This window comes from Paroedura picta, chromosome 7, assembly GCF_049243985.1.
Source record: "Paroedura picta isolate Pp20150507F chromosome 7, Ppicta_v3.0, whole genome shotgun sequence".
In the NCBI taxonomy this organism is placed as follows: domain Eukaryota; kingdom Metazoa; phylum Chordata; class Lepidosauria; order Squamata; family Gekkonidae; genus Paroedura; species Paroedura picta.
The window spans coordinates 97,495,897-97,518,970 of record NC_135375.1 but is presented as its reverse complement, the minus strand read 5'-3'; the positions used below and the strand labels follow the sequence as shown (position 1 = coordinate 97,518,970).

Here is a 23,074-nt window from a genome sequence, read left to right as displayed (position 1 = left end):
AGCCACTTTGAGACTCCTTTGGGTAGAGAAAAGCGGCATATAAGAACCAACTCTTCTTCTTCTAAGCTGTTCCCCTGGGACTCTGGCCTTCATGCCTCAATATTCAGGGTATTACTAAATTCTGGATCATGGATCCAGAATAAGCTAGTTCTGTTTTCCCTTTACCTTCAATCTGAAAAAAAATTACCTTAATTTGAAAAAGAAAGCCTTTTATAATTATCTCCGGGTATACTCTGGTTTCTCTTCAGATCGTGTAAATCTTTTGCCTTTTACTAAAGACCGTATCTCCGGGAGCTGTCTAAGAATGATGCTCAGAATTTTTCTAAGGCCAAAGGCCACTTTGGAACATTTTTGGGAATCCGGATGCTTGCTTGCTTTTCCCTTGAATCTTGTTGGGCAGCAGCCTGTTCTGGGTACGCTAGTGGTAGGGAAGGTGCTGAGCATGTCTCTGGTTTCCTCTTCGGGCAGCCTGCAGGATCTCTTAGAGGTATCTGTACAATAAAAGGGCCAGGCACGGCCTCTTCCCCATGCAGAAGCGAACCTGTGGTTTTATGCGCCCATGTAATCTAATCTGTGCAAGACGATTTCCTCTCTTGCGCTCTAGCCTGGTGTGTAAATTCCTATATATTTTTTTGATGCTCGCCGTGTCATTCTCAGGGGCGGCGCGTTTATCTCCTGGCGTCGTCGTCATGGAGTGAAATGAAGAGGAGAGGACTCCTGTAGAGTGGAAAACCTGGTTATTGTCTAGAGGCTCGTTTTTCTCTCCTCCGCCCTTTCCCTGCTGCTTGCTGGAGCCAGGAGCCAAGGAAGACAAATTGTCTTCGGAACGAGAATTTTTTTTAAATGCACCTTAATACGCAGTTACCCACCCTAGAACCAAAAAAATCTCAATTGTGGCAAAACAGTGTGTGTGTGGGGGGGGGGGGACGGCAGTTGCTGTCTAAATGTGTCCAGGACAGAACCTAAAATCTCTGGCCTCTGTCATTTTGAGTCTGAAAGAGCAGGTGATCTCACCTTTAATTTGAAAACTGAAGTGGGCTGGTTCATGCCTTTGCATCAACAATGTGCTTGCTTGCAGCTGAACATGTACATTGCTTCAGTGTCACATGGGCTTGGTTCTAAAAACCACTCCCGGCTGGTTAATGAGTCGGGGTGTGCTACGTTGAGATTTTTGCCTCTGGTTCTCATAAGTCCCTCTAGAGAACAGGAGTAGTCAACCTGCGGCCCTCCAGATGTTCATGGACTCCAATTCCCATGAGCCCCTGCCAGCAAACGCTGGCAGGGGCTCCTGGGAATTGTAGTCCATGAACATCTGGAGGGCCGCAGGTTGACTACCTCTGCTACAGAACACTGGTTCTCAACCGTCCTAATGCCACGACCCCCTTTTGGTTGCTGAGGCCTTTGCGGCGGCCCCTGGGGAAAGGTTTGATCGACCCCCCCCCATAGGGGTTGAGAACCGCTGCTCTAGAAATGCCTCGTCAGCATGAACGATGGCTTCATGTGAATCTTGGGAAATTTAAACCGAAAGCCCTGTTAGGATGCGAAGAACAAGCTCTTTAGATCCCAGTGGTGTGTGAGACCCAGTTCTTGATGCAGTAAGGCTCGTCTCGCTGAAGGAATTCCCACTGAGACCAGATCCTGGCTGAAGGAGCTCTGTTGAATCTCGTGCTTGTAAATGCATTCATCACTTATTCACCTGCCCATACTGTGGAACAATGCTTGTTGGCTGGGCAGTACAGAAGTTACCTGCCCAAGCTAACCCATTCATGTCAGAAGCTAAGCAGGGTCAGCTACGGTCAATATTTGACGGAGAAGACTCTCCAAGAAGTCCAAGCGGAGGAAGGCAATGGCAAACCAATCTGAATGACTCTTACCTTGAAATTGTACAGCAGGCTTTCTCAATCCAGGATTTTTGTGAAACACTGGGTTTTCCAAGTGTCCCTGGAAGGGTTTCTTGAATGGCTGGGAGTTAATTGTTTTTTATATTTTTTAATTTTGTTAAACATTTTGGGTGATATTAACCATATATGGTCCTGGTGACTTCCCCCCCTAAATGGCCAAGGATGGGCCTGTAGAGGGTGGGAAGGGGAGGGACCCCAGGTGGCCATGTACACAGCAGTGCTTCCCATATTTGGCGTGATCGTGCCACTTCTGAGGTTTCTTGAAGCCTGAAGAACGTTTCAGGGGCTTCTCAACAGTAAAAAAATTGAGAAAGACTGACTTATACTAATGTTAAACTTGCTTCCTCCACAGAGGGGTAAATACGAGGTTCCCAAATGGCTGTCGCCTGGAAGCGTCCTGCTTCTCCACCAGATGTTGCAGGTAATCGTCAAACGTGTGAGGCATCCTGGTATCGGAGGCTGCTGAAATATTGCAAATGAATCTTCAGGTGTCCTTTGACTGCCACAATATTGCAAACTAATATTGTCCCAAGTTCATTTCCCCTCACCTCCTTTAGTTCAATGCCTTCTTTCCTTGTAGTGGTCTTCACAGATCTAGAAGTGGTTTTAAAGCAGGGGTAGTCAACCTGTGGTCCTCCCGATGTCCATGGACTACAATTCCCATGAGCCCCTGCCAGCGAATGCTTGCAGGGGCTCATGGGAATTGTAGTCCATGGACATCTGGAGGACCACAGGTTTGACTACCCCTGGTTTTAAAGGACCGAGTTGGAAGCATTTTGGTACCTTGTTCAGGTGTTTGGCTGTAATGGAGATGTCCAAAGCAAGGATATAAGGGGCGGCTTCCCTTTCTTCCCTCCCTTTTTGTATCGTTCTGAAATGTGTTGATTCAGGATACTTCTCAACTGCCTTTTTGCCAGAAGTGCTCAAAGTGTCAGATAAAGCAGTTTTGCTTGGATGTTTTTTAAAAGGGCATCCCAAGTTTTTGTTCTTGCACATCTATTCCATTAATGGGATTTTTAAACCTCTCCTTTTTCATATTCCAACAAAAAGCTTCCTTACCTAAGTAGGGTACAAATGTTTTGTTGCCCTTGGTTTTGCTGGAGGGCCCCAGTCTCACTTTCCAGCTGCAGCCAGTTGTGCTTAGGCAGTCCAGGGAGGAGTTGAGCAGCAGTTCTCTCTGGCTGGCCATTAGAAGAAGCCTCACTGTCTGCATTTCCAAGACAGGTTGCTGATTCTGTGCATCTCATGTATCAAAGATATGTATCGAAGATATGAACGGCTAGACCCCTGACATCTGAGCTGATGAATGTTTCTTTCCAGGTGTCCTTATCCTTGTGTAATGTTATTTTTAATGGGGTTTTTTAGTGGGGTTTTATGGATGTGGGGTTTTATAGTGAGCCGACATGCCAAGAGTGCGGGAAACAAATCCAGTAAATAATGAAATAATAATAATACTGTCATGGTCTGCTTACACAGATCCTTCTTTCAGAATCAGTAATGTTGAGATCCACGACATATTTGTATGTCATGATTACAGTGGCATCTTTGGAAAAGCTCTTCTCTTCTTGCCCACTAGGTGGACCCAAAGAGACGGATTACGGTGAAGCATCTCTTAAATCACCCCTGGCTCATGCAAGGCTGCTCCTTCGCTGTCCAGTGGCAAAGTAAATACCCGGTGAGGAAATATTTTGCTCAGACTCAGAATGTAAAATTCAGTGTTGCCCAAACGGAGCCGGCAGGAACAGTGTGGGCCGCCGCCCTTCCTGAAAAGGGGTCCTAGCACTGCATGTGGACCTTCTTGGCCCTCCTGGCTTTAAAACAGCCAAAAGAAAGCGAAGGGCGATCCGTGGCTCATTTGACTGCGCAAGAGTGATGTGTCCTGCCCCTGCTAAGGCACATTGGAGACCCTGCAGATTTGTTTGTGGGTGGCAAATGTGTTGGGCTTCAGCAAAGTAAAATGGTCGTTTTGTCTAAAAACACTCTCAGTTCTACATTAGTAAATTTTATAAATAGTTTACTAACAGAACACGAGGTAAACTACATGTGGATAGAACACATTTTCTCTCACAGACAAACACCGACAGTCAGATGTACAGAAGTGCACACTGTGAGCCAGCTTGGGGTAGTAGTTGGGAGCACTGACTTCTAATCTGGCTAGCTGGGCTTGATTCCCCATTCCTCCTCCACACGCAGCCAGCTGGGTGACCTTGGGCTCACCACAGCCCTGATAAAGCTGGTCTGACTGAGCAGTTCCCTCAGGGCTCTCTCAGCCTCACCTCCCTCAGGGGGAGTCTGTTATGGGGGAAGGGAAGGTGAATGTGAGCCGCTTTGAGACTCCTTAGAGTAGAGAAAAGCAGCACATATCAACCAACTCTTCTTCTGGGAAAAAGCTGCCTACTGTGTTTTTATTTTTCAGGCTATCTCTCCCTTTACCGCATCCTAGCTAAGTTATACACACTAGCAAACAGTAACATTCCAGTTTCCATTCAGGGACTAGAATGGATGCCTCTTCCAACAAAACTGCAGTCTCTGTACCCTTCTTAATGTGGTGGAAAGTGTAGCAAACTCTTTCCAAGCCAGGAGACATCACAGGCAGTTGCCTTCCTCTGCCTAGCAGCCCTGGGGGTCCCCTGTCCAACTACTAACTCTTCTGACCTGGGGACTGGCGAGATCCAGCCAGCCTATGCTTTACTGATAGAATTAACTAAGAATCCGCGTGAAACATCTGAAAACATTCTGTAAGAATGCGAATCTTAGTCTGGGCCTCTCTGTTAAATATATATATATATATATCCCGGGCTTTATTACAAAGGAAACAGCAATGGAATTCCCCAAAATTCTAGTTTTCACAGTGACAAATTTCCTAGGTTAGCACTCTTTTGGAGAAGGTGCTGCTTCTCCAAAACAGGTCCCCCTGCCTTTCTGACCAACTACTTAGAATTGATTCTAACCCTCTAATAGTGACGCATATTCATAAAATAAAGTCATGGGACAAATATTTTGAGAACTGGGGCTTTGGCTGCACATGAGGCCTCAACTGCATAAAGATCAGCAGGTGCATAATCTGGAATCGAGTTGAATGTGTTGTCGGGTAACCAGATGCAATTGCTCAGGCCTCCCGGTGTCCATTGAGTGTCACTGTTTCTCTTTGGGAGAACATGTCAGGTTCCTTGTTTGTGCCTAACTGCGAGGGACCGATCGTGTTTCAGTTATGCTACCACCACCGCAACAGAACGGCGCTTTGCCATTCCAAGGTTTGCGGCAGATTTTCCATAACTCCTTCCTTCAATCTGGAATTGGGAGTTCGGTGGCTCAGTTGCGAAGAACAGACCGGAACAGGGGCTCTCAGCATCTAGAAATGTTTTGTGACTGAGGCTGAGTCAATAGTACCTGATTATTTTAGATCAGTCTGAATTTACAGGGCTGAATCTACAAAGCTGTGGGGTCCTTAAAAAAAAGTACAAATGTGTGCTTAATGAGTGAAGTTTATCCAGGATTTCCTGTTTTAGTTGCCCTTTCCCCCTCCCATCAAGTTGCAACAAGAAAAGAGAGCCACACCAGTCACCAGGTATGAAAAAACAAGGCCCGAGGCTAAGGGTGCAAAACAGGTAAAATTATTTAACTTATTTTTTAAACCTCCAAAAAATTCCCAACACGTTTCACCAAAAAAGCCTTCCTCAGTGGAATCTTTAATAACCAATACAACAACAATAAAACTGAGATTACAAAAGAATATGGTTAAAACCACACAAAACATACTGTGTATTAAAAGTCGAAATATGGGTCTTAAATGTACAATGCATATTGTATTATATGTTACATCCTGCCGATGAAGCCTTTTGGGTGTGAAACACATTGGGATCTTTTCTTGAGGTTTGAAGAACGGGTTAAATAATTTTTGAAAGGTTTAAGAACTAAAAGAATTCTATGATCAGCCTTGGCCTTGTGTTTTTACATATCAGGTTGCAGCCCAATTGATGGTGACCTCTGCTGGGGTTTTCAAGGGAAGAGGCGTTCAGAGGTGGTTTGCCATTGCCTCTGCACCTGGGTTAATGGGGCCAGGATTTTGGCCACTGTGTGGCACAAAGGGTTGAGTGGGATGGGCCATCAGCCTGGCACAACATGGCTTCTCTTATGAGGCTGAGCTAGCCTGGTTTATCCAGGACAGGATTTTAGGTAGCGTTAACAAAAGCAAAGGGGTCCTGTGGTAGAAGGGTTCTGAGTAGCCCGATATATGCATAAGCATAGAGCTGGAACGAGGGATCGTAGGCGCACAAAATCACAAGACTGGCTTTTCCCCCCAGCTCGGGCGTCTGGATGAAGACTGCGTCACTGAGCTTTCAGTGTTCCACAAATGTAGCCGGGAAAGAATGGCGGATGTCATTTCAGAGGTAAGGTTTGGCCCTGAGCAAGACAAACAGGGCCCAAATGATCTGGCTTGTGCTTCTCATACCCACCTGCACAGTGTTTCTTAACGCTGCGACTCGTGTTTCTGTTCGGGCTTAATAAGCCCTGCGTTACTTGGTCACTCTTCCGTCTATGGCTCTTGCCAGTTTGCAAAGCTGAGTTCTTCCTGCTTGGGCCATACCTTCATGGCAATCAGCTGCTTATTTCATGGTAGGAATCTGCATATTTCATGGCACATTGCCTCAAACCGTACTGGCTGTTTTACAATTACAAAATTAATGCGGCAGGGGCTCGAAGCAGAAGGTGAATTTCACAGAAATCTGTGACCGTAGTGGAGGGGAAAAGCAGTCAGAATGGCATCTTGAGATCAAATGGCCGAACCTGGGCTTAACAAACAAACTTACGATGCTGCTGATAGTTTTCCTAGCTTTTATCAAAGCCTTTCCCCAGCACCTGCTCCAAGACTGATACAGAAGGTTCCTCCTATTTCTAACGCATCATGGGGTTGGGAGGGTTGGATGTAAATTTTGTCAGCATTCTCCTTTACACTTCATTCCTCTGGGGTCTGATTACATGGGCTCATGGGTAACCCCTCTCGTTCTGACAACAGTGGGCTGAGAAAGCTAACCCAGGTCTTGCTTGCCTTCTCAGTGGAGATACGATCATGTGACTGCCACGTATCTCTTGCTCCAGTCCAAAAAAGCTCGTGGCAAGCCCGTTCGCCTGAGGATTCCTTCTCTCGCCTCGGACTGCACGAGTGTCACTCCAAGCAGAGAGCGGAAGGTGAGTTGTCCTTCCGCAGCAAGGCTGTGCATTGAACAGAGGACTCTTGTAAGCTTGGTGCATGTTTTTGCCCACAATAAACCCATGGGGCTGAATGGTGAACAGTTCTGACTGTTGCACGATCTGTTTTCTGGCTTTCAGTAGGACAAAATTGATAAAACCTAAATCATTACAAAGTGCCCTGTGTTGCAAAGAATGGCTTAAGGGGCTGAGTCTGTCCCGTCGCTCAAACTTGAATGGATGTGAGCACCTGTCCAAATGGGTGGCTCTTGGTTTAGACCCTCTGAACCTCTAGAGCAACCTTTATCAACTTTTCACCATTAAGCAAACCCTGAAACATTCTTCAGGCTACAAAACCCCTGAAGTGGTGCAGTCATGCAGAATATGGTTGGGAAGCAGAGCTGTAGATACACCCACTCAGGGCCCTGCCCTTCCCACCCCCTCCAGCCCCATCATTGTGTCAGTATATGGCAGTCAAGTATTGATCATACAGCCACTGCTATAAACTATATCAATGCAATGGATTCCAGGGGCATGTCCAGGCATGTAAGGGGCACGTCCAGGCATGTTTCCAGTTGTCAGCCTGAGTCTCCATAGGAATGCATTGGGATGATGCAATAAGGTGTTGCACCTGTGGCTAATTACCTGAGTGAGTCAGCACTGTTGTGATTGGCTGTTAAACTGTATATATGAAGTGTGCATTGTGTTATTCTGTCTGCCTTCTTCATTGAGAGCTAAGCAGGACATTCTGAAACTCTGATGAATGTATTGCTGGATGCTGGATGTAAATAAATCACTGTAAATGATTTGCAACAACTTGGCTGTGTTGGTGAGTGATCTCTTCTCTGCTGGTGGTTGGACCTCTGTCCAAGTAAACAGCGCAAACTCGCAACACATTGGCCATTGGGGGAGGGGTCTGACATGACCATATAAAGGTAAAGGTACCCCCTGTGCAAGCACCGGGTCATGTCTGACCCTCGGGGTGACTCCCTCTAGCGTTTTCATGGCAGACTCAATACGGGGTGGTTTGCCAGTGCCTTCCCCAGTCATTACCGTTTACCCCCCAGCAAGCTGGGTACTCATTTTACCGACCTCGGAAGGATGGAAGGCTGAGTCAACCTTGAGCCAGCTGCTGGGATCGAACTCCCAGCCTCATGGGCAGAGCTTTCTGACTGCATGTCTGCTGCCTTACCACTCTGCGCCACAAGAGGCTTCATGACCATATATCACCTGATAAATGTTAAACAAATTTTAAAAATATATAAAAAAATCAATTAATTTCCACCCATTTGAGAAACCCTTTACAAGGCAGTCAAGAGACCCTGGCTGAGAAAGCCTGTTCTAGAGAGCATGCTGGGAATTAAAATAGCAAAGGCGACGTTGCCCCTTGGCATGAAATGTAATAATAATTTAAGCAGATCCCCCAGTTTGCATAGGAAAGTACCCATCTCAGGGGCTTATTAGACAGCCGGAAGCCAAACCATCACAAACTGAAGATTCATTTACTTTTTTAGGTTATTTTTATTTACGCTCCACCTTCCTCCCCAGTGGTGACCTTGACCCATGAGCTTCTGTGCCCGAATAGAGGATTTCAGCCTCTCCCCCCCCCCCCACCCCGGGTCCCAGCACAATATTCTGGTTTTGGACACTGACTTATAAAAGTAGCTTGGTTATTGGCTCGGACATTTTGCAGCACTTTTGAACTACGAGGAACTCATTCCAGGAAGAATTTGCCGTGAGGACTGAAATATGGGATGGTGTTCGTTGAATATTGCATTTTACGCACACTAGGGTAAGCAGCGTCTCAAGTTTGCGCTGGAGTGCAAAAATGTATGTCTCAGAATTTCCTCCCAGAGCCACTTGAAACATTTTTGGTTTAAAAAAAAACCCTTATTTTACAAACAAAATGCATAGATTTGACTCCCTGCGAAAGAGAAAGCATTTCCTAGAAGCCTTTTTCAGTGATCCTCAAAGTTGAAAATGCAGAAACCTTGGCACCCGCTCTTCTTCCCGAAATTCTTAGGAAAAGTTAGGTCTTTAAAACATTTGCTATATTTATGTTACTGTTAATTGCTGGGATTTGCAAACTATCCTAAAATGGTTTAGATTATGTTACGTTGCTTGAGGCAGGGGTAGTCAACCTGTGGTCCTCAGATGTCCATGGACTACAATTCCCATGAGCCCCTGCCATTATTGGGCAGGGGCTCATGGGAATTGTAGTCCATGGACATCTGGAGGACCACAGGTTGACTACCGCTGACTTGGGGGGCTTTGCTGCTTTGATTTTTAGTGGTGACCCTCTGAGAATTCGGTTAAAGCATTGTACGGGGATATGGCAAATTAATATCTACTAATTAAGATTGCCAGCTCTGGGTTGGGAAATACCTGGAGACTTTGGGGGTGGAGCTGGGAGTGGACGGGATTTGAAACGGGGAGGGACCTCAGTGGAGGGGTCCCCTCTGCAAAGTAGCCCTTTTCTCAAGAGGAACAGATTTCTGTAGCCTAGAGACGAGCTATAATTCCTGGGGATCCCCAGGTCCCAAGAAGGACTGGCATGACTGCTAATCACATTTCAATCCCCCCACCCCGCCCCCCACTCATAACAGCTTCCTTAATGCTAAAAGGGGTGGGGAAAGGAGATCTCTGTTCTGGAACAGACAAAAAAAGAGCAGCATCAGGCATTTCTGTTGAAAGAGCAATACCTTGGTTTTTTAAAAAGGGAAATTTATACTTGTCTGTGGAAGTGAGCTTACAATTGGGCAGGAAAGGAAATTCAATTAGAAATCTTGCTTGAGCAGGTTTTTTTAAACCAGTTAATAAAATAATCACTGCTTTGCCTGAGGCCTCCCCGGGTGGCTGGGCTTAAATCTTCTCCTTCGGGCCGTTGCAAGAAGAGACTTTCTGCCGGGATAGAATTGCTTGATCATTGCTGTCGTGTTTTGGTTTGTGCTGCTGTGTAGATTTCTTTGCAACTTCCTGGTTTAAAGTTAATGAAATACATGCAGCTTCGGCAGTGTTAGCATTTTGTCCGTATTTTGCAGTGAGTTAAACAGACAAAACATCCTGAATTTTTGTGCAAGGAGCTCGCTGCAAGCTTTACAGCCAAACTAACAATCTGTAAGCTTGTTGGGGCGGGGACTGGGGTCTCTACTTAGTGGCCAGTACTTCGTAGTACCCGAAGAGGCCCGGAGAAGAATAAAAATCAAAAACTCTATAACATTGGTTTAAAACAGTTGGCAGAGTTTAATTTTGCAAAGAAAGCCACAGCACCGGGATGCTTAAAAGATTAAAATAGTTTTATTATGCAACGAACAACTTTATAGAGAGAGTTCTGTCTCAGTGTTCAATTGTCTTCATTCAGTCTGTTCCTCTTGGAGACAAGCAAGGAGAAATGTGCTCAAAGGAGCTGGCAGTCCCCAATTGAGCCAATCAGGACACAGAAGGGATGATTTGAAAAATATCGGGAAGTTCCTCACCTAAATATGCCAAATCTCCCCATTCCCCATGTTTGCTTCAATCATGTACACCACAGATCTTGCATATCCTAGCAATAACCTCTGTCCCTCTCTCATTGCTTGATTTCTTCTTTGAACAGCATCACCATGACTGTGTCACAATAGCATGACAGAGCTAGGCCCTGCCTATCAATGTCTCCTGGTTAGGAGGGACGGACTCAGATGTCCTGGGCCTGGAGTCACCCACCTCCCCCTATTATAGCTCATCTCCAGACTATAGGGATCAGTTTTCCTGGAGAAAATAGAGGTTTTGGAAGGTAGACTATGGCATTGTATGCAGGTGAGGTCTTTGTCTTCCCTCAAGCTCCAGCCCCAAATTTATTCCTGGCAGCTTGAGGGGATGAGACATTGTCTGAGCTGGTTCATGGGTTCAAGGTAGGATTGTCCCTTCTTTAAATAGTTATAGTTGATAATAATCTGTACTTAGTACTGTACTTAGAGCTGTACAAAGAGCTGTACTTAGTACTGTGTGACTTTTCTCGGAGAACAGCCATTGAAATTTCTGGGGCCTTCTGTTGATAAAAGCTGGCAGGTTCATCCAAGATGGCTGCTGGGCTAGCTCATGGGCAGCCTTAGGAACTACACTGTCCTGAACCAGCCTACCTGGCCTTATCAATAACTTGTGAGATGCTTGGCACTAAGCCTTGCTCCTTGGGAAAAGCTGAGATCCAATAACTATCTTCGACTTGAAGATGAATCCAGTTGGGGGTTTAAAGAGCTGTGTCTGGTGTATTCCGATGAGGAAGAACTTCTGAGCCAGAGGACACCAGCCAGCCTTCCTCACTACATGGCACTCCTTTGTTTTCAACTTAGGCTGGATCCTTTCATAGCTTGCTTCCATGAGGGTGGGGGTTGCACACATGGTAGTGATTTCATGGCCAGGGAGCATCTGATTCCAAGGATGAGGAAACTGACCATTCTGCCCACCCTCACAGTCATAGCCACTGTAGGGCAGGGATGGCCATATTGTGGCTCTCCAGATGTCCATGAACTACTATTCCCATGCTGGCAGGGGCTCATGGGAATTGTAGTCCATGAACCTCTGGAGAGCCGAAGTTTGGCCACCCCTGATCTAGGGAGATGTACTGTTTGCCAGGAAGGCTCCAATGGTGAACACAGACTCCGTTCTCTGAAAGGGAATGGCTTTGACAGGAAGCAACACTTTATTATTATGGGAAGGTGAAACAGTGTGCCGACTGGGGTGGCCACACATCTCTTGGCCATAGCCCTTTGAAGGGCTCTGGCAGAGCACTCTGCTAATGACTCTCAAACATCTTTTTGTACAGTTCAAAAAGAGCCTGACTTTTGAAGATGCTCCAGAGCATAGTAGCAACGCAACACCTGACGCGTTTGGATCCTTGGAATTTCTAGGCCCCTTCGAAGCTCAACCTGTGCCGTGTGTCACACCCAGAGCCAAACTGGTAACTCTCCCTGCAGGATACTTTCAAATCAAGTTCATACCTCACCAGGGTATAGTTTCAATAACAGTATGGGAGCCGGTTTATGACTTGTGAAGATGGGGGGCATCAAGGAAGACCAGAACTCTCCTTTCCCTGCTGCTGTCTTTCGGAATGCTCAAAATCTCTTGCCATTTTTGAGTGTTTCTTGTGGGGCTAGAAGAACTCCCAGCTTATGCCTCAAAGGCAATGCAAAGTCCTTGCTGCTTTGGACTCTGGCTGGTGAACTTTGTCTTTCTGGTCCTGAGGTTAAGAGACACCATAGTGAGGGGCGGTTTAGAAACAAACAAAAAAAAGAAGAGCCGGGGTTTTTTATACCCTGCTTTTCGCTATCCAAAGGAGTCCCAAAGTGGCTTTCTCTTCTTCTCCCCTCAACAGACACCCTGTGAAGTAGGTGGGGCTGAGAGCACTCTAAGAAAGCTTCTCTGTAAGAACATCCCTATGAGAACTGGGACTGGCCCAAGGTCACCCAGCTGGCTGCATGAGGCATAGGAGTAAACAGTCAAACCTAGTTCTCCGCTGCTCTTAACCACTACACCATGTGGCTCTTTAGCTTGGAGAAAGGCTGATTGGCGGGTGAAATAATAGGGGTTTACATGATTGTGCATGGGATAGAGAAGGCAGGGAAAGAAGTCCTTATTTTGCAATACAGGAACTTTTGAGCATTCAATGAAATTATTGAGCAGTCAGCTTTAGAACAGATAAAAGGAAATACTTCTATACCCAAAAGAGTAATCAACATGTTTGGTGTAGTGGTTATAGGAGTGCAGACTTCTAATCTGGCATGCTGAGTTCGATTCCGCACTCCCCCACATGCAGCCCAGCTGGGTGACCTTGGGCTTGCTATGGAACTGATAAAGCAGTTCTGACTGAGCAGTGATATCAGGGCTCTCTCAGCCTCACCCACCTCACAGGGTGTCTGTTGTGGGGAGAGGAATGGGAAGGCGACTGTAAGCCGCTTTGAGCCTCCTTTGGGTAGGGAAAAGCGGCATATAAGAACCAACTCTTCTTCTTCTTCATGTGGAATTCAGCACCACAAGAAGAGGTGGTGGCTACAATCATAATTTCCAGAGGGGACTGGAGAAACATGGAGCAAAGGTCCATCAGTGGCTATTAGCCACAGTGTCTAGAATGAACACTGTCTGAGGCAGTCGAGTGGTTAGCTGTGTTGGTTTGAATTAGAAAACCAAGGTTTGAGTCCAATTGCACCTTTAAGCCCAACTAAGTTTTATTCAAGGTGTAAGCTTCCGTGTGCGTGCACTCTTCCCCAGACACAAGGAAATGGGAATTAGCAGTCTCCTATGTCTGAGCAAGTGTATGTGCACACAAACACTTACACCTTGAATAAAAATGTGTTGGTCTTAAAAGGTGCCATTGTTTGTTTGGGGCAGTCATGCTCTGTATTCTGAGTGCATGTGGGGCAACAGTGGCAGGACTTATAGAGTTCTGGCCCTGTTGGCGGACCTCCAAATGGCATCCGGGTTTTGAGCAGTGTGTGACACAGTTTGGACTGGATGGGCCATTGGTCTGATCCAACATGGCTTCTCGTTCTTATGAAGGACCACCTCTCTGATACTAAGCCTTGGAAATGCTTGGAAAACAATTCTTGCCATCAAGACTCTGGGAGGATGGGACGTGTTTCAATATATGATAGAGCATCCTGTCCCACAGAGCAGCATTCTGCCCAATTTTGTCCATAGACCAGCTTGCCCAGTTGGCAGGGGCTCATGGGAATTGTCATCCATGAGTATCTGGAGAGCCACGGTTTGGCCACCGCTGCCGTAGACCATCTGTGCAGGTCTTGACTTGAGAAGTGTACCATCTTCACTTGTAGCTTCAATGGACCTTAATCAAAGTATTTTTCTTTTCAGCACCTTGTATTCCAGGATGGCGGAGAGTTCACTCCCCCTCTTCCCCCTATGCCAAAAAGAGGAGCATCGGCGAAGAAGAAGGCCAACAAGGAGAACTGTGGTGCCAAAGCAGCAGCAAACATTGAGCCTTTGGCACTTCCTGTTCCCAAGACACCGATGTGGGCCATGAATGAGAAGAGGGTGTTGACTACTCCGAACCGTGCACCTCTATCTGAAGGTACAGGGTAGGGGCTGCCATGAAGGCAGATAACACCCTTCCCCTCTCAGAAGTTAATGGGTTTGGTGACTTGGTTGACACCTGTTGTAAGCGCCAACTGTGCTGCCTGAAAACTTGGATGCCCCATAATCCTTGCTGGTGTCCCAATGTGGAATGTTACTGTGCTGTTCCTATTCCCGGGGCAGCCAGAGGAATGCCATGACACAAAAATACATGAAAAGTGCAGGATCAAGCACAGAAAAACCACACAACCTTCACAGTGCAGTACTGCAGTTGGCTTTCAGTGGGAAAAATCTACCCTGAGCCAAAAAGGGCAAGACCTTACTTGCTTTTCTCCTCAGATTACGGTATTATTGAGCCTTATGGGGCTAGCACAGGGAAGGCCTTTGATTCCCTTATTGCTGGGACTTTCATATAGGAGGTGGAGTGTGTATATTAGTTGTTGTTCTTATACAAATAGACCAGGATGGATCGAGTTTTACTTGTATTACATTGTTTTCCTTGTGTCAAGTTTATAATTTTTCTTGCTCATTTTCCTGAGCTATCTACAGACAGGACACGAAGCAAGAGAAATTTTTTTAATGTACTTTTAACAGTTTGGTCAGGACTCAGCAAAATAAGCTTAGCAGCTTTTTAGATTCTGCAAAGGGAACAGTATTTTAATTCCTTCCAGTGTTTTGTTTGAAATCCATCCTTTTCTCTTGGCTCGTCAGTTTAACAAGCGCTGTATTAAGAGTAACTTGTGTCAGGCAAACCTTGCAGAAATGCTTACAATTTGTAGCTTAACTCTAGTTGATTCTTGTTCCTGTTATTGGAAAAGTGAGGCATTTGGATGCAGATCTGAATTGCGCAGTAATAATACATGCATGCACACAAATTTGGAACCATGAGGACTCACTGCCAAAGGAAATCCTGCTTTCTTCTCCCTCTAGTCACCTCCTGGCACATTTGGCTTCTCCCTTTTTATCACTGCCACCTCCTTATGTTGGCCTAAAGGGCCTGTAGGCTCAAAAACATAGGGGTCCCCTCCTATTAGGCAAGGCCTCCAGAAATTGGTTTTCTTTCCTGATGGGTTTGTATGTAGAGACTTCCATCACATTTGATGGGTTACCCCTAAAACTCAATTTCTGTGTATGCTTTTCTGTCTGCCTTGGGTTTTTCCCACATTTACAAAATCTTCTGTTTTAGTGATAGTCTAGCTTCAAAGCGTCTTCCTAATAATGGGCCTTGAAAGGGTCCCCTCCCCTGGCCCTCTGGCCAGGCAGCTTAAGGTGGCTTTGGGCTGCAGCTCGCAGTTGGATCAAGTGGGGCAGGTGGGAGCTGGCCAGCTCATTAGCAGGGCCAGGACAGAGCTCCTTAGCAGGCAGTCAGCAGGCCAGGAAGCCCTCGTTAGCAGGGCCAGCCTAGCAGACCGGGAGGCCCTTGTTGACAGGCCCTTCACCACAACCCTATGCACAGGGCCCTCTCCCCTTACCTGCTGCTGGCTTCAGGCACTGAGGCACATCTGAGAGCAAAGAGGCTAGAGCTCAGGGACAGAGGACAGGAGCTGTAAGGACAGGGCCTGATTGGCCCTATTCCAGCTTGGACAGCCGGACACGTTCCACCCCCCCAGGCTGTTTCATAAATATATAGAGGAACCATGGATAAGGAAAAGGAACCATAAATAAGGATGGTCCCATTGTGCTATTTTTGATCGGTACGGGGTTGGGGCCTTGGCTGTTAGATAGGCAACCAATGTCCTTGCAACTGGTATTGCTAATAACCAGTCTGAAGTCCACATTTTCCCCATTTTACGGATGATGAAATGAGCATGAGAGACTTGCTTGAGACCAAATGTTTTAGGGCACATGGACCCACCCACCCCTGATCTCTCACCTGCTATATACTCCTCTCGGTCGTTCTAGCAGCATGGCCTCTCCGCCCACCTCTAGCCGGGTATCTTACATCTGCATGGAAATTTCCCATTGCTAGAAGGCCTTTTCCTAAACCTGGGCACTCCTACTTGCAGAGAGCGGTCAGGCCGTGACATGGAGCCCAGCTCAGAAGCCAGCGACTGCCGCCCACCCAGAGGAACTGGTGACGGGGGTCATTAGCCCCGAGAGAAGGTAAATGTCCACTTTCCTGAGCATATTCAGGTGACACAATAGCCTGTCTTAATCCTTGCACTGATTGAGGGAGGGAGGAAAAGCTTTTTAAAACGCCAGCAATGTTTTTGGTGTGTTAGAAGAGTTTAAATCCTTTCCTACACGTACCGACAAACGTTAAAAGGCCGGGGAGGTTAACTCTTAACATTACACACTTCAGTAGTCTTGGATACATTCCTGTTTTCCATAATTAAAATTCATTCGCGCCCCCCGGGGAATTGGAGCATGTATACGATTTGCTTTCAAAATCCCAAATTGCTGTTGTGCCGCAGATCCTTTTACACCGTGGCTTTGTCTGGCAGATTCTCTTCTTTTCCCCGCTACCCCCTTTGAAATTTTTTTTTTAAAGCCAGAAGCTGGAAGGCCTTTTATTGAGCGTGTTTCCCAATGACCAGCTTCCAGCTGCTGAAAACCAACCTGTGCTTTACCGTTTCTCCACCTGCCAGGTGTCACTCCCTGGAAGTGGACCTCAACCAGGCTCATCTGGAGAGCAGCCAGAAGAGGAAAGGGGCCAAAATGTTCGGGAGCTTCGAAAGAGGCTTGGATAAAATGATCACGATGCTCACGCCCGGGAAAAAGAAAGGCTCGTCAAAAGACGGCCCGAGGAAGCTGCGGGTAGGCTGCTCAGGCATAAAGAGGTTCTCCCACCTCCCCCAACAAATGTAGGGTGAGGTGGTGATGAAGGACATGCTGGGAAAATGGGTAGTTCTGTCTTTGTAGCATGGCGGTCGCTTGTCAGATGTCCTGTGCTGACATCCCCCCCCCCCCGATTTATTCCCTGCCACCCCCTGACTGGCTCATGGCGGGTTACAACGTCTTATAAAAACCCTGTTAAAACACCCATTAAAAGACATCAAAAAACCCAACATGGTGGCAAGCCCACTCCCAACCCCCACTACTTGAGAAGTGGAGAAGGAGGTCTAACAAAGTACTACTCAAACCCCAGGGGGGGCGTCGATCTACCTCGCCGACCCCAGCCTCAACCATAGACCTGGCGGAAGAGCTCCGTTTACAGGCCATAAATTTCTTGAGACTCCATTACAATAAGCATGAGTGACTCAGACCTCCTGAAAGAGTGCAGGTGTTGTAACCTGAAGCTGAGAACCGTGTCCCAAACATGCACACCAAATTTCACTCTGATCTCACAGTGCAAGGGAGTTAATGTCAACACGCCAAGTCAACCAGGTGCATCAGACTGCCCTTTGCTTTCCTGCTTAACCTGTGTAATTTACATGTGCACATGAGAGGAGCAGCGACCTCTAATTTGGAGAGCCGGTTTTGGAAGCCACTTTGGGTTGTAAAAAGGGGGGTATAAAACCAACTATTCATCTTGTGTAATTTACATGTGCACATGAGAGCTGGCGTGGTGTAGTGGTTTAGAGCAGTGGTCCCCAACCTTTCTGAGGTTGGGGACCGGCAGGGCATTGGGGCGTGGCCCACGGCCCGCGCGGGCCATGCCCGCGCATCGGGCTGCGCCCGCGGGCCACACCCACACAATGGGCCGCACCCGCGGGCTGCGCCCGTGCATTGGGCCATGCCCGCATGGGCGCAGCCGGCCCTGATTCCCTCTCCCCGCCCTCCCGCAGTAAGAAGCTTCCCGGGCCGCAAGCTTGCGGCCTGGGAAGTTTTTTACTGCGGGGGGGGGGCGGGGAGAGGGAGCTGCGGCCTGGCGCCATGGCCTTCACGCCCCGGCACCGGGCCGCAGCCCGCAGGTTGGGGACCACTGGTTTAGAGCAGTGACTTCTAATTTGGAGAGCCAGTTTTGTAAGCCACTTCGAGACTCCTTTGGGTCGTAAAAAGGGGGGTATACAACCAACTTATTCGTCTTTGGAAACTGCCATGTACTGAGTCAGGCCATTGGCCCATTATGGTCAGCATTGCCTGATCAGACTGGTAGCAGCTTGCCAAGGTCTCAGGCAGAGGACTTTCATGTCCTTTCCACTAGAGATGCTGGGGATTGAACCTGGGACCTGCATGCCAAGCATGCAGAGCCACTGCTTCTGCCCGTGTGTGGGTAGTGGCTCTTGGGGTTGTGTGTTTTAAGGCAGGGGTAGTCAACCTGTTATCCTCCAGATGTTCATGGACTACAATTCCCATGAGCCCCTGCCAGCAAACGCTGACAGGGGCTCATGGGAATTGTAGTCCATGAACATCTGGAGGACCACAGGTTGACTACCCCTGTTTTTAAGGATTGCAATCCCTGGTGCTCCTTACAGATGGGGAACTGAGTGAAGCTTTGATTTGTTGCAGTTGCTGAAACTCAACGCTCTAGCCTATAGCTTCAGTCGCAAGCGATTGTGGAAGGAAATATTCTTTTTTTTTCCCCCATAGGCTCATTACAACGTGACCACAACTAACCTCCTGAATCCAGATGAGCTGCTAAAGGAAATAATTGCCATCCTTCCTAGAAAACATGTTGATTATGTACAGAAAGGGTAAGCGTAAATACTTGTCTTGGCAGCAAGCAGCTAGATCTCTCACTCCCCATGGGCTGTCTATCTACAGCGTGCTTCACCTGGCTCCATGTGGTACCCCTTGAGAAATTCTGAAACGCTACGGCCCATTTTCCTGCGAAGGAGGAAGCACAGCTATGTGGTCTTGGTGGCTCGTGCAACTAAAGGAAAGTGGAATGTACTGCTAATAACCTTTGAAGATGTCCATTGGGAAGTAGTGGTTAGAGGGGCCCATCTAGCAAAGAACCATTATAGCCAGAGGATTTTGAAGATGGAACATGGTAGCATCGGTCCTTGGGACATTCTACGTGCCAAACTTGTGATCTGTTCACAAGCCATTTCTCCCGCCCACCAGCAAAAGATTACTGGTGGATATAGACCCATTGGCCAATTACCAAAAGAACAGCACCAAGTCCTCTTCAAGATAACTGTCTTTGGTGAACTCCAGCGACCACTTCTTAGAAGAAAACATGGTTGTCTGTTTTTTCTCTTGGCTTATACCTTTATTAGAGGAACCCACTGAGATCAATCTGGTCCCAGAAAACAAAATGCAGTTTTTGCAGTGTCCTTAGCCTTGTTGACTAAAAGTGCCCAGTTCATCTTGTGGATGGCCTAGGCTAGCCAAACCTCCAAAGCAAATCAAGGTTGATCTCGGGTAGTGCTTAGACTGGGAGACTGCAAGAAATTTTTGGGTTGCTGTGCAGAGGCAATGCTTAAGCCCCTTCTGTTCATGTTTTGCCTTGGGAAAACCTTATGGGGGGTCACCATGCGTCATGTGTGACTTGACACTGCTTTCGGTCACAGTTCATCTGAGGGGCCATTATAAAGATTCCCAGTAACCAGAGGTGGAAAAATGACATGCTAGGAAAGGGGGACGCAGATGTCATTGGTGCAAGGCATGCACACAATTGCTTTCTGGATTCTCTCCTGAGCCAGCTAATGGAATACTGCATGTATTCAAAAGCTTTCTTTGGATTGTACTAATTCATGGGGCACGTAGAGGAGGGGGTGGGCTTGAATGGTCCAGTGTTCCCCATGGTGTAAGAATGGAGCAGTCCCACATGCTTTGCTCAGTAAGGTGAACCATCCATCCTTCCCAATTGGTTTACATTTGGGAATGGGGTGGGGAGTCTTATTTTGTTTTGCAAGATTGCCTTCAGCCATCCCATATACCTGTACCCCTCGACAGCCTGAACCAATGCAATCAAAGAAAAGCTTGTCCCCTTAATTCTACTGATCATGTTTCTCAGTTTGATATTTGCATGGGCATTTGGCTCTTTACCCCCATTCAGTCGGCATAATAATACTCTGCACAGTATTCATCTCTTGTGAGCACCTGGGCTAATTCTCTCCTTTCACCCCCCCCCCCACACACACACACTCTTTAAACTTTTGTTTTCCCCCCAGCTACAAGCTCAAGTGTCAAACACAGTCAGACTTTGGCAAAGTGACCATGCAGTTTGAGCTGGAAGTCTGCCAGCTGGGCAAATCTGAAGTCGTGGGCATCAGGAGGCAACGGCTGAAGGGGGACGCTTGGGTCTACAAAAGGCTAGTGGAAGACATCCTATCCACCTGCAAGTTATAGCCCCCGGTTGCCCCGTCAGGATACGGAGCAGCTTTGACTAGCCACGGTTCATTCGGGCACCACAGCAGTTTTAACCCGTCCAAAGGACTAGTGTTGTTTTTAAAACAGAAACTCTTTTGTGAATAAATATATAACCTTACCCAGTCATTCTGTCCTTGTCTTTTTCTCCTTTTTAAAAATTGCTCACCTTTGGTGCGTTACTGTGATTTGTGTGTGTCTTTAGACAGGAACATTGGGCTGTGCCCCTTATCGAGCAAATGCAGTTTCTGAGAAATAAAATCTCATGAAGGCTGTGCCACTTTTTAATTTGGAAAGGCAGAGGCTAAGGGCTTGGAATTAGCAGGAAATTTCCACTCAGGGGGCTGGTGATCTTCACTAGTTTCTCCCTCATGGTCTTTCTGGAGGGGCTTCTGTCCCCAGGAATTGTATTTTGTGGAGCAGCAGGAAGGGGAGGGTGAAGAAGTTATAAATCACCCCTCCCTCCTTAGGCTCCGGGCGGCAGTGTACAATATATTTAAAAATTCACAATAAATAGTTCCCAATAAAACCATATCGTAGGCCTGCTCAACCAGGTTTTTTGTGGAACCCCTGGGGTTCCCTCACAGCCCTGGAAGGGTTTCCCAAATGGATGGGATCTAATGAATTTTTGATGGGGGAGGGGGAGGGGCACGTGCACAGCTCTACTTCCCAGCCACATTCTGCACCATTGCGCCACTTCTGGGGTTTCTTGAAGCCTGAAGAATGTTTCAGAGGTTTCTCAACAGGAAAAAAGTTGATAAACAGTTCAAAATTGTTGTTAGTCCCCTGCTATTGGCCGTGTTCTTTGCCTTGTCATCACTAGGTCAATTGTGCTGGTGTGTTCTGGATGAAAATCTGCTGGATATCTGACAGATCCCATCATCTGCGTTCAAATTCAAAAATCTTTTTTTTTTTTTGTACTAACATGATGGGAAATGGAAGACTTTGTACAATCGGGGCAGCATTTACTGAAACGGTTAAACAAAGGCTGTGAGTTGTGATGTCATAAGCAAATTCTAGGGTGTGATGTGAACAATATTCATGTGAAGACATATGAAGTTACCTTGCTCTGGATCAGATTGTTGGTCCATTGAGGTCAGTAATCTCTATTTTGACCACTAGCAGCTCTCTTGAGTAGTCATTCTCAACCAGGGTTACTCCAGAGCCCAAGAGGGGTTATCCCAATATATATACCTAGGTCTTGCTACCTAGGTCTTGCTAGGATTGCCAACCTCTTGGCAGTGCCCAGCAGAGATCTCCCAAAGTTACAAGTGAGCTCCAAATCACACAGTTCATTGCCCCTGAGGAAAATTGCTGCTTTGCATGGTGGGCTTTATGACAGCTAAAATGAATGCTTCCTTGTTTTGCTCCGGAAAGGAAAAAAATGAAACTAACTTAACATTTTATTTTATTAGCATGCTGTCAATGAGATTTCTGGGGGTGTGGCAGGGAAATGTGGCCAACTGGTGTCATTTCCAGAAGTTACTCAAAGCCGGAAGAACATTTCAGGGTTACTCCATGGTCAAAAGGTAGAAAAAAGCTGCTCTAGGGTTTCAGAAAGAGATCTTTTCCATCACCCACTGCTTGATTCTTTAACTGAAGATGCCTATGGTTGAACCTGTGGCCAGATGCATGCAAAGCAGATACTCTACCACTGAGCCACATAGCTCCTCCAAATTCTTTCTTGGCCCCTCATTTTCCACTTCTGGATTTGAAACAGTTTGTTTTATGAGATGTCCAAGTGAGGCTATTGTAGCACACTGAAGTTAAGCAAGACATAGACCAAGATTCTAAACTAGGGTGTTGTTTCATCATTCCAGTTTGTAGACAAGAAGCAAGCCAGTTTGTTGTGACATTTTAACCGGTCTGCTTCGGCTAACTGGCTTCAAGATCTCCCTTGATGTATGGCATTTGGGGGGCAGCGTGTGATCCTGAGATTAAACAAACTGGAATTTCTGTGGCAGCTGACCTTGACTCCAAAGATAAACTTGATTTGCTGTTCCAACAAACCTGGCTTTAATCTGTGGAGCTACAGTACCGTGGGCACATATAAAATTGTGGCTGTTGGTTACTGAAAGTTCTGGATCAAAATCCATCTGCAGAATTGTTGGACTGCAAGCTGAACAGTGTAATTCTGCCCTTTGGCTGGAGAGGCGTTCCAAAGCATGAGTAACTCTCCTGGTTCATGTAAAAGCCTCTTGGAGAACATCTGCTGTCATTAGTTCCTGGCCAGCTGGAGGTTTCCATCAGTTCTGACACCTGTGGTGGCCACTCATAGCACTGATGCTCTCTTTTGGCCTTCTCCCCACCTAGCGGAACAAACAGATTCCGTTACTATTTTTTCCCTTTAGCAATGAGGAAGCTTCACTGTTCAGCTCTGGGCCACCTAAACTACCTCACAGGGCTGTTATGAAGCTAAAATTGGGGCCCTGAGCTCTTTGAAGTATTGGTGGCATGCCAAGTAAAATGGCTGTACAGATAGATTACCATTAATGGCATGAAATCTCAAATACGTACAGATCAACACAACTCAGATAAATATGCACAGAAACATCAATACACGATTTACAGTTTTAACAGGAAGAGAATATTAAATCTTAACACTGAACAGAGTACGTTGGCATACGAGGAAGGGTGTCAGGAACATCACAACCATGCCTGCGAAGTCTCTTCATTGTCGGGATTTGAATAAAGCAGTGTTCTTTGACTTTGTGCCCACACTT

At 46.8% G+C, this 23,074-nt stretch overlaps 1 protein-coding gene across 2 annotated transcripts in view; it reads left to right on the top strand.

Annotated features, from left to right (window-relative positions):
- The window catches only part of MELK (maternal embryonic leucine zipper kinase), a 31,738-nt gene extending 11,258 nt beyond the window's left edge, over window positions 1-20,480 (top strand). For both annotated transcript variants that reach the window (XM_077345571.1, XM_077345572.1), the window contains exons 9-18: window positions 2,254-2,322; window positions 3,478-3,576; window positions 6,206-6,292; window positions 6,960-7,091; window positions 11,893-12,027; window positions 13,935-14,151; window positions 16,160-16,256; window positions 16,742-16,910; window positions 18,627-18,730; window positions 20,156-20,480. In XM_077345571.1, the coding sequence (XP_077201686.1) occupies window positions 2,254-2,322; window positions 3,478-3,576; window positions 6,206-6,292; window positions 6,960-7,091; window positions 11,893-12,027; window positions 13,935-14,151; window positions 16,160-16,256; window positions 16,742-16,910; window positions 18,627-18,730; window positions 20,156-20,333 (1,287 nt within the window). In that variant the 3' untranslated portion in view covers window positions 20,334-20,480. The remainder of the gene's footprint in view (window positions 1-2,253; window positions 2,323-3,477; window positions 3,577-6,205; window positions 6,293-6,959; window positions 7,092-11,892; window positions 12,028-13,934; window positions 14,152-16,159; window positions 16,257-16,741; window positions 16,911-18,626; window positions 18,731-20,155) is intronic.
- The last annotated feature ends 2,594 nt before the right edge of the window (window positions 20,481-23,074 follow it).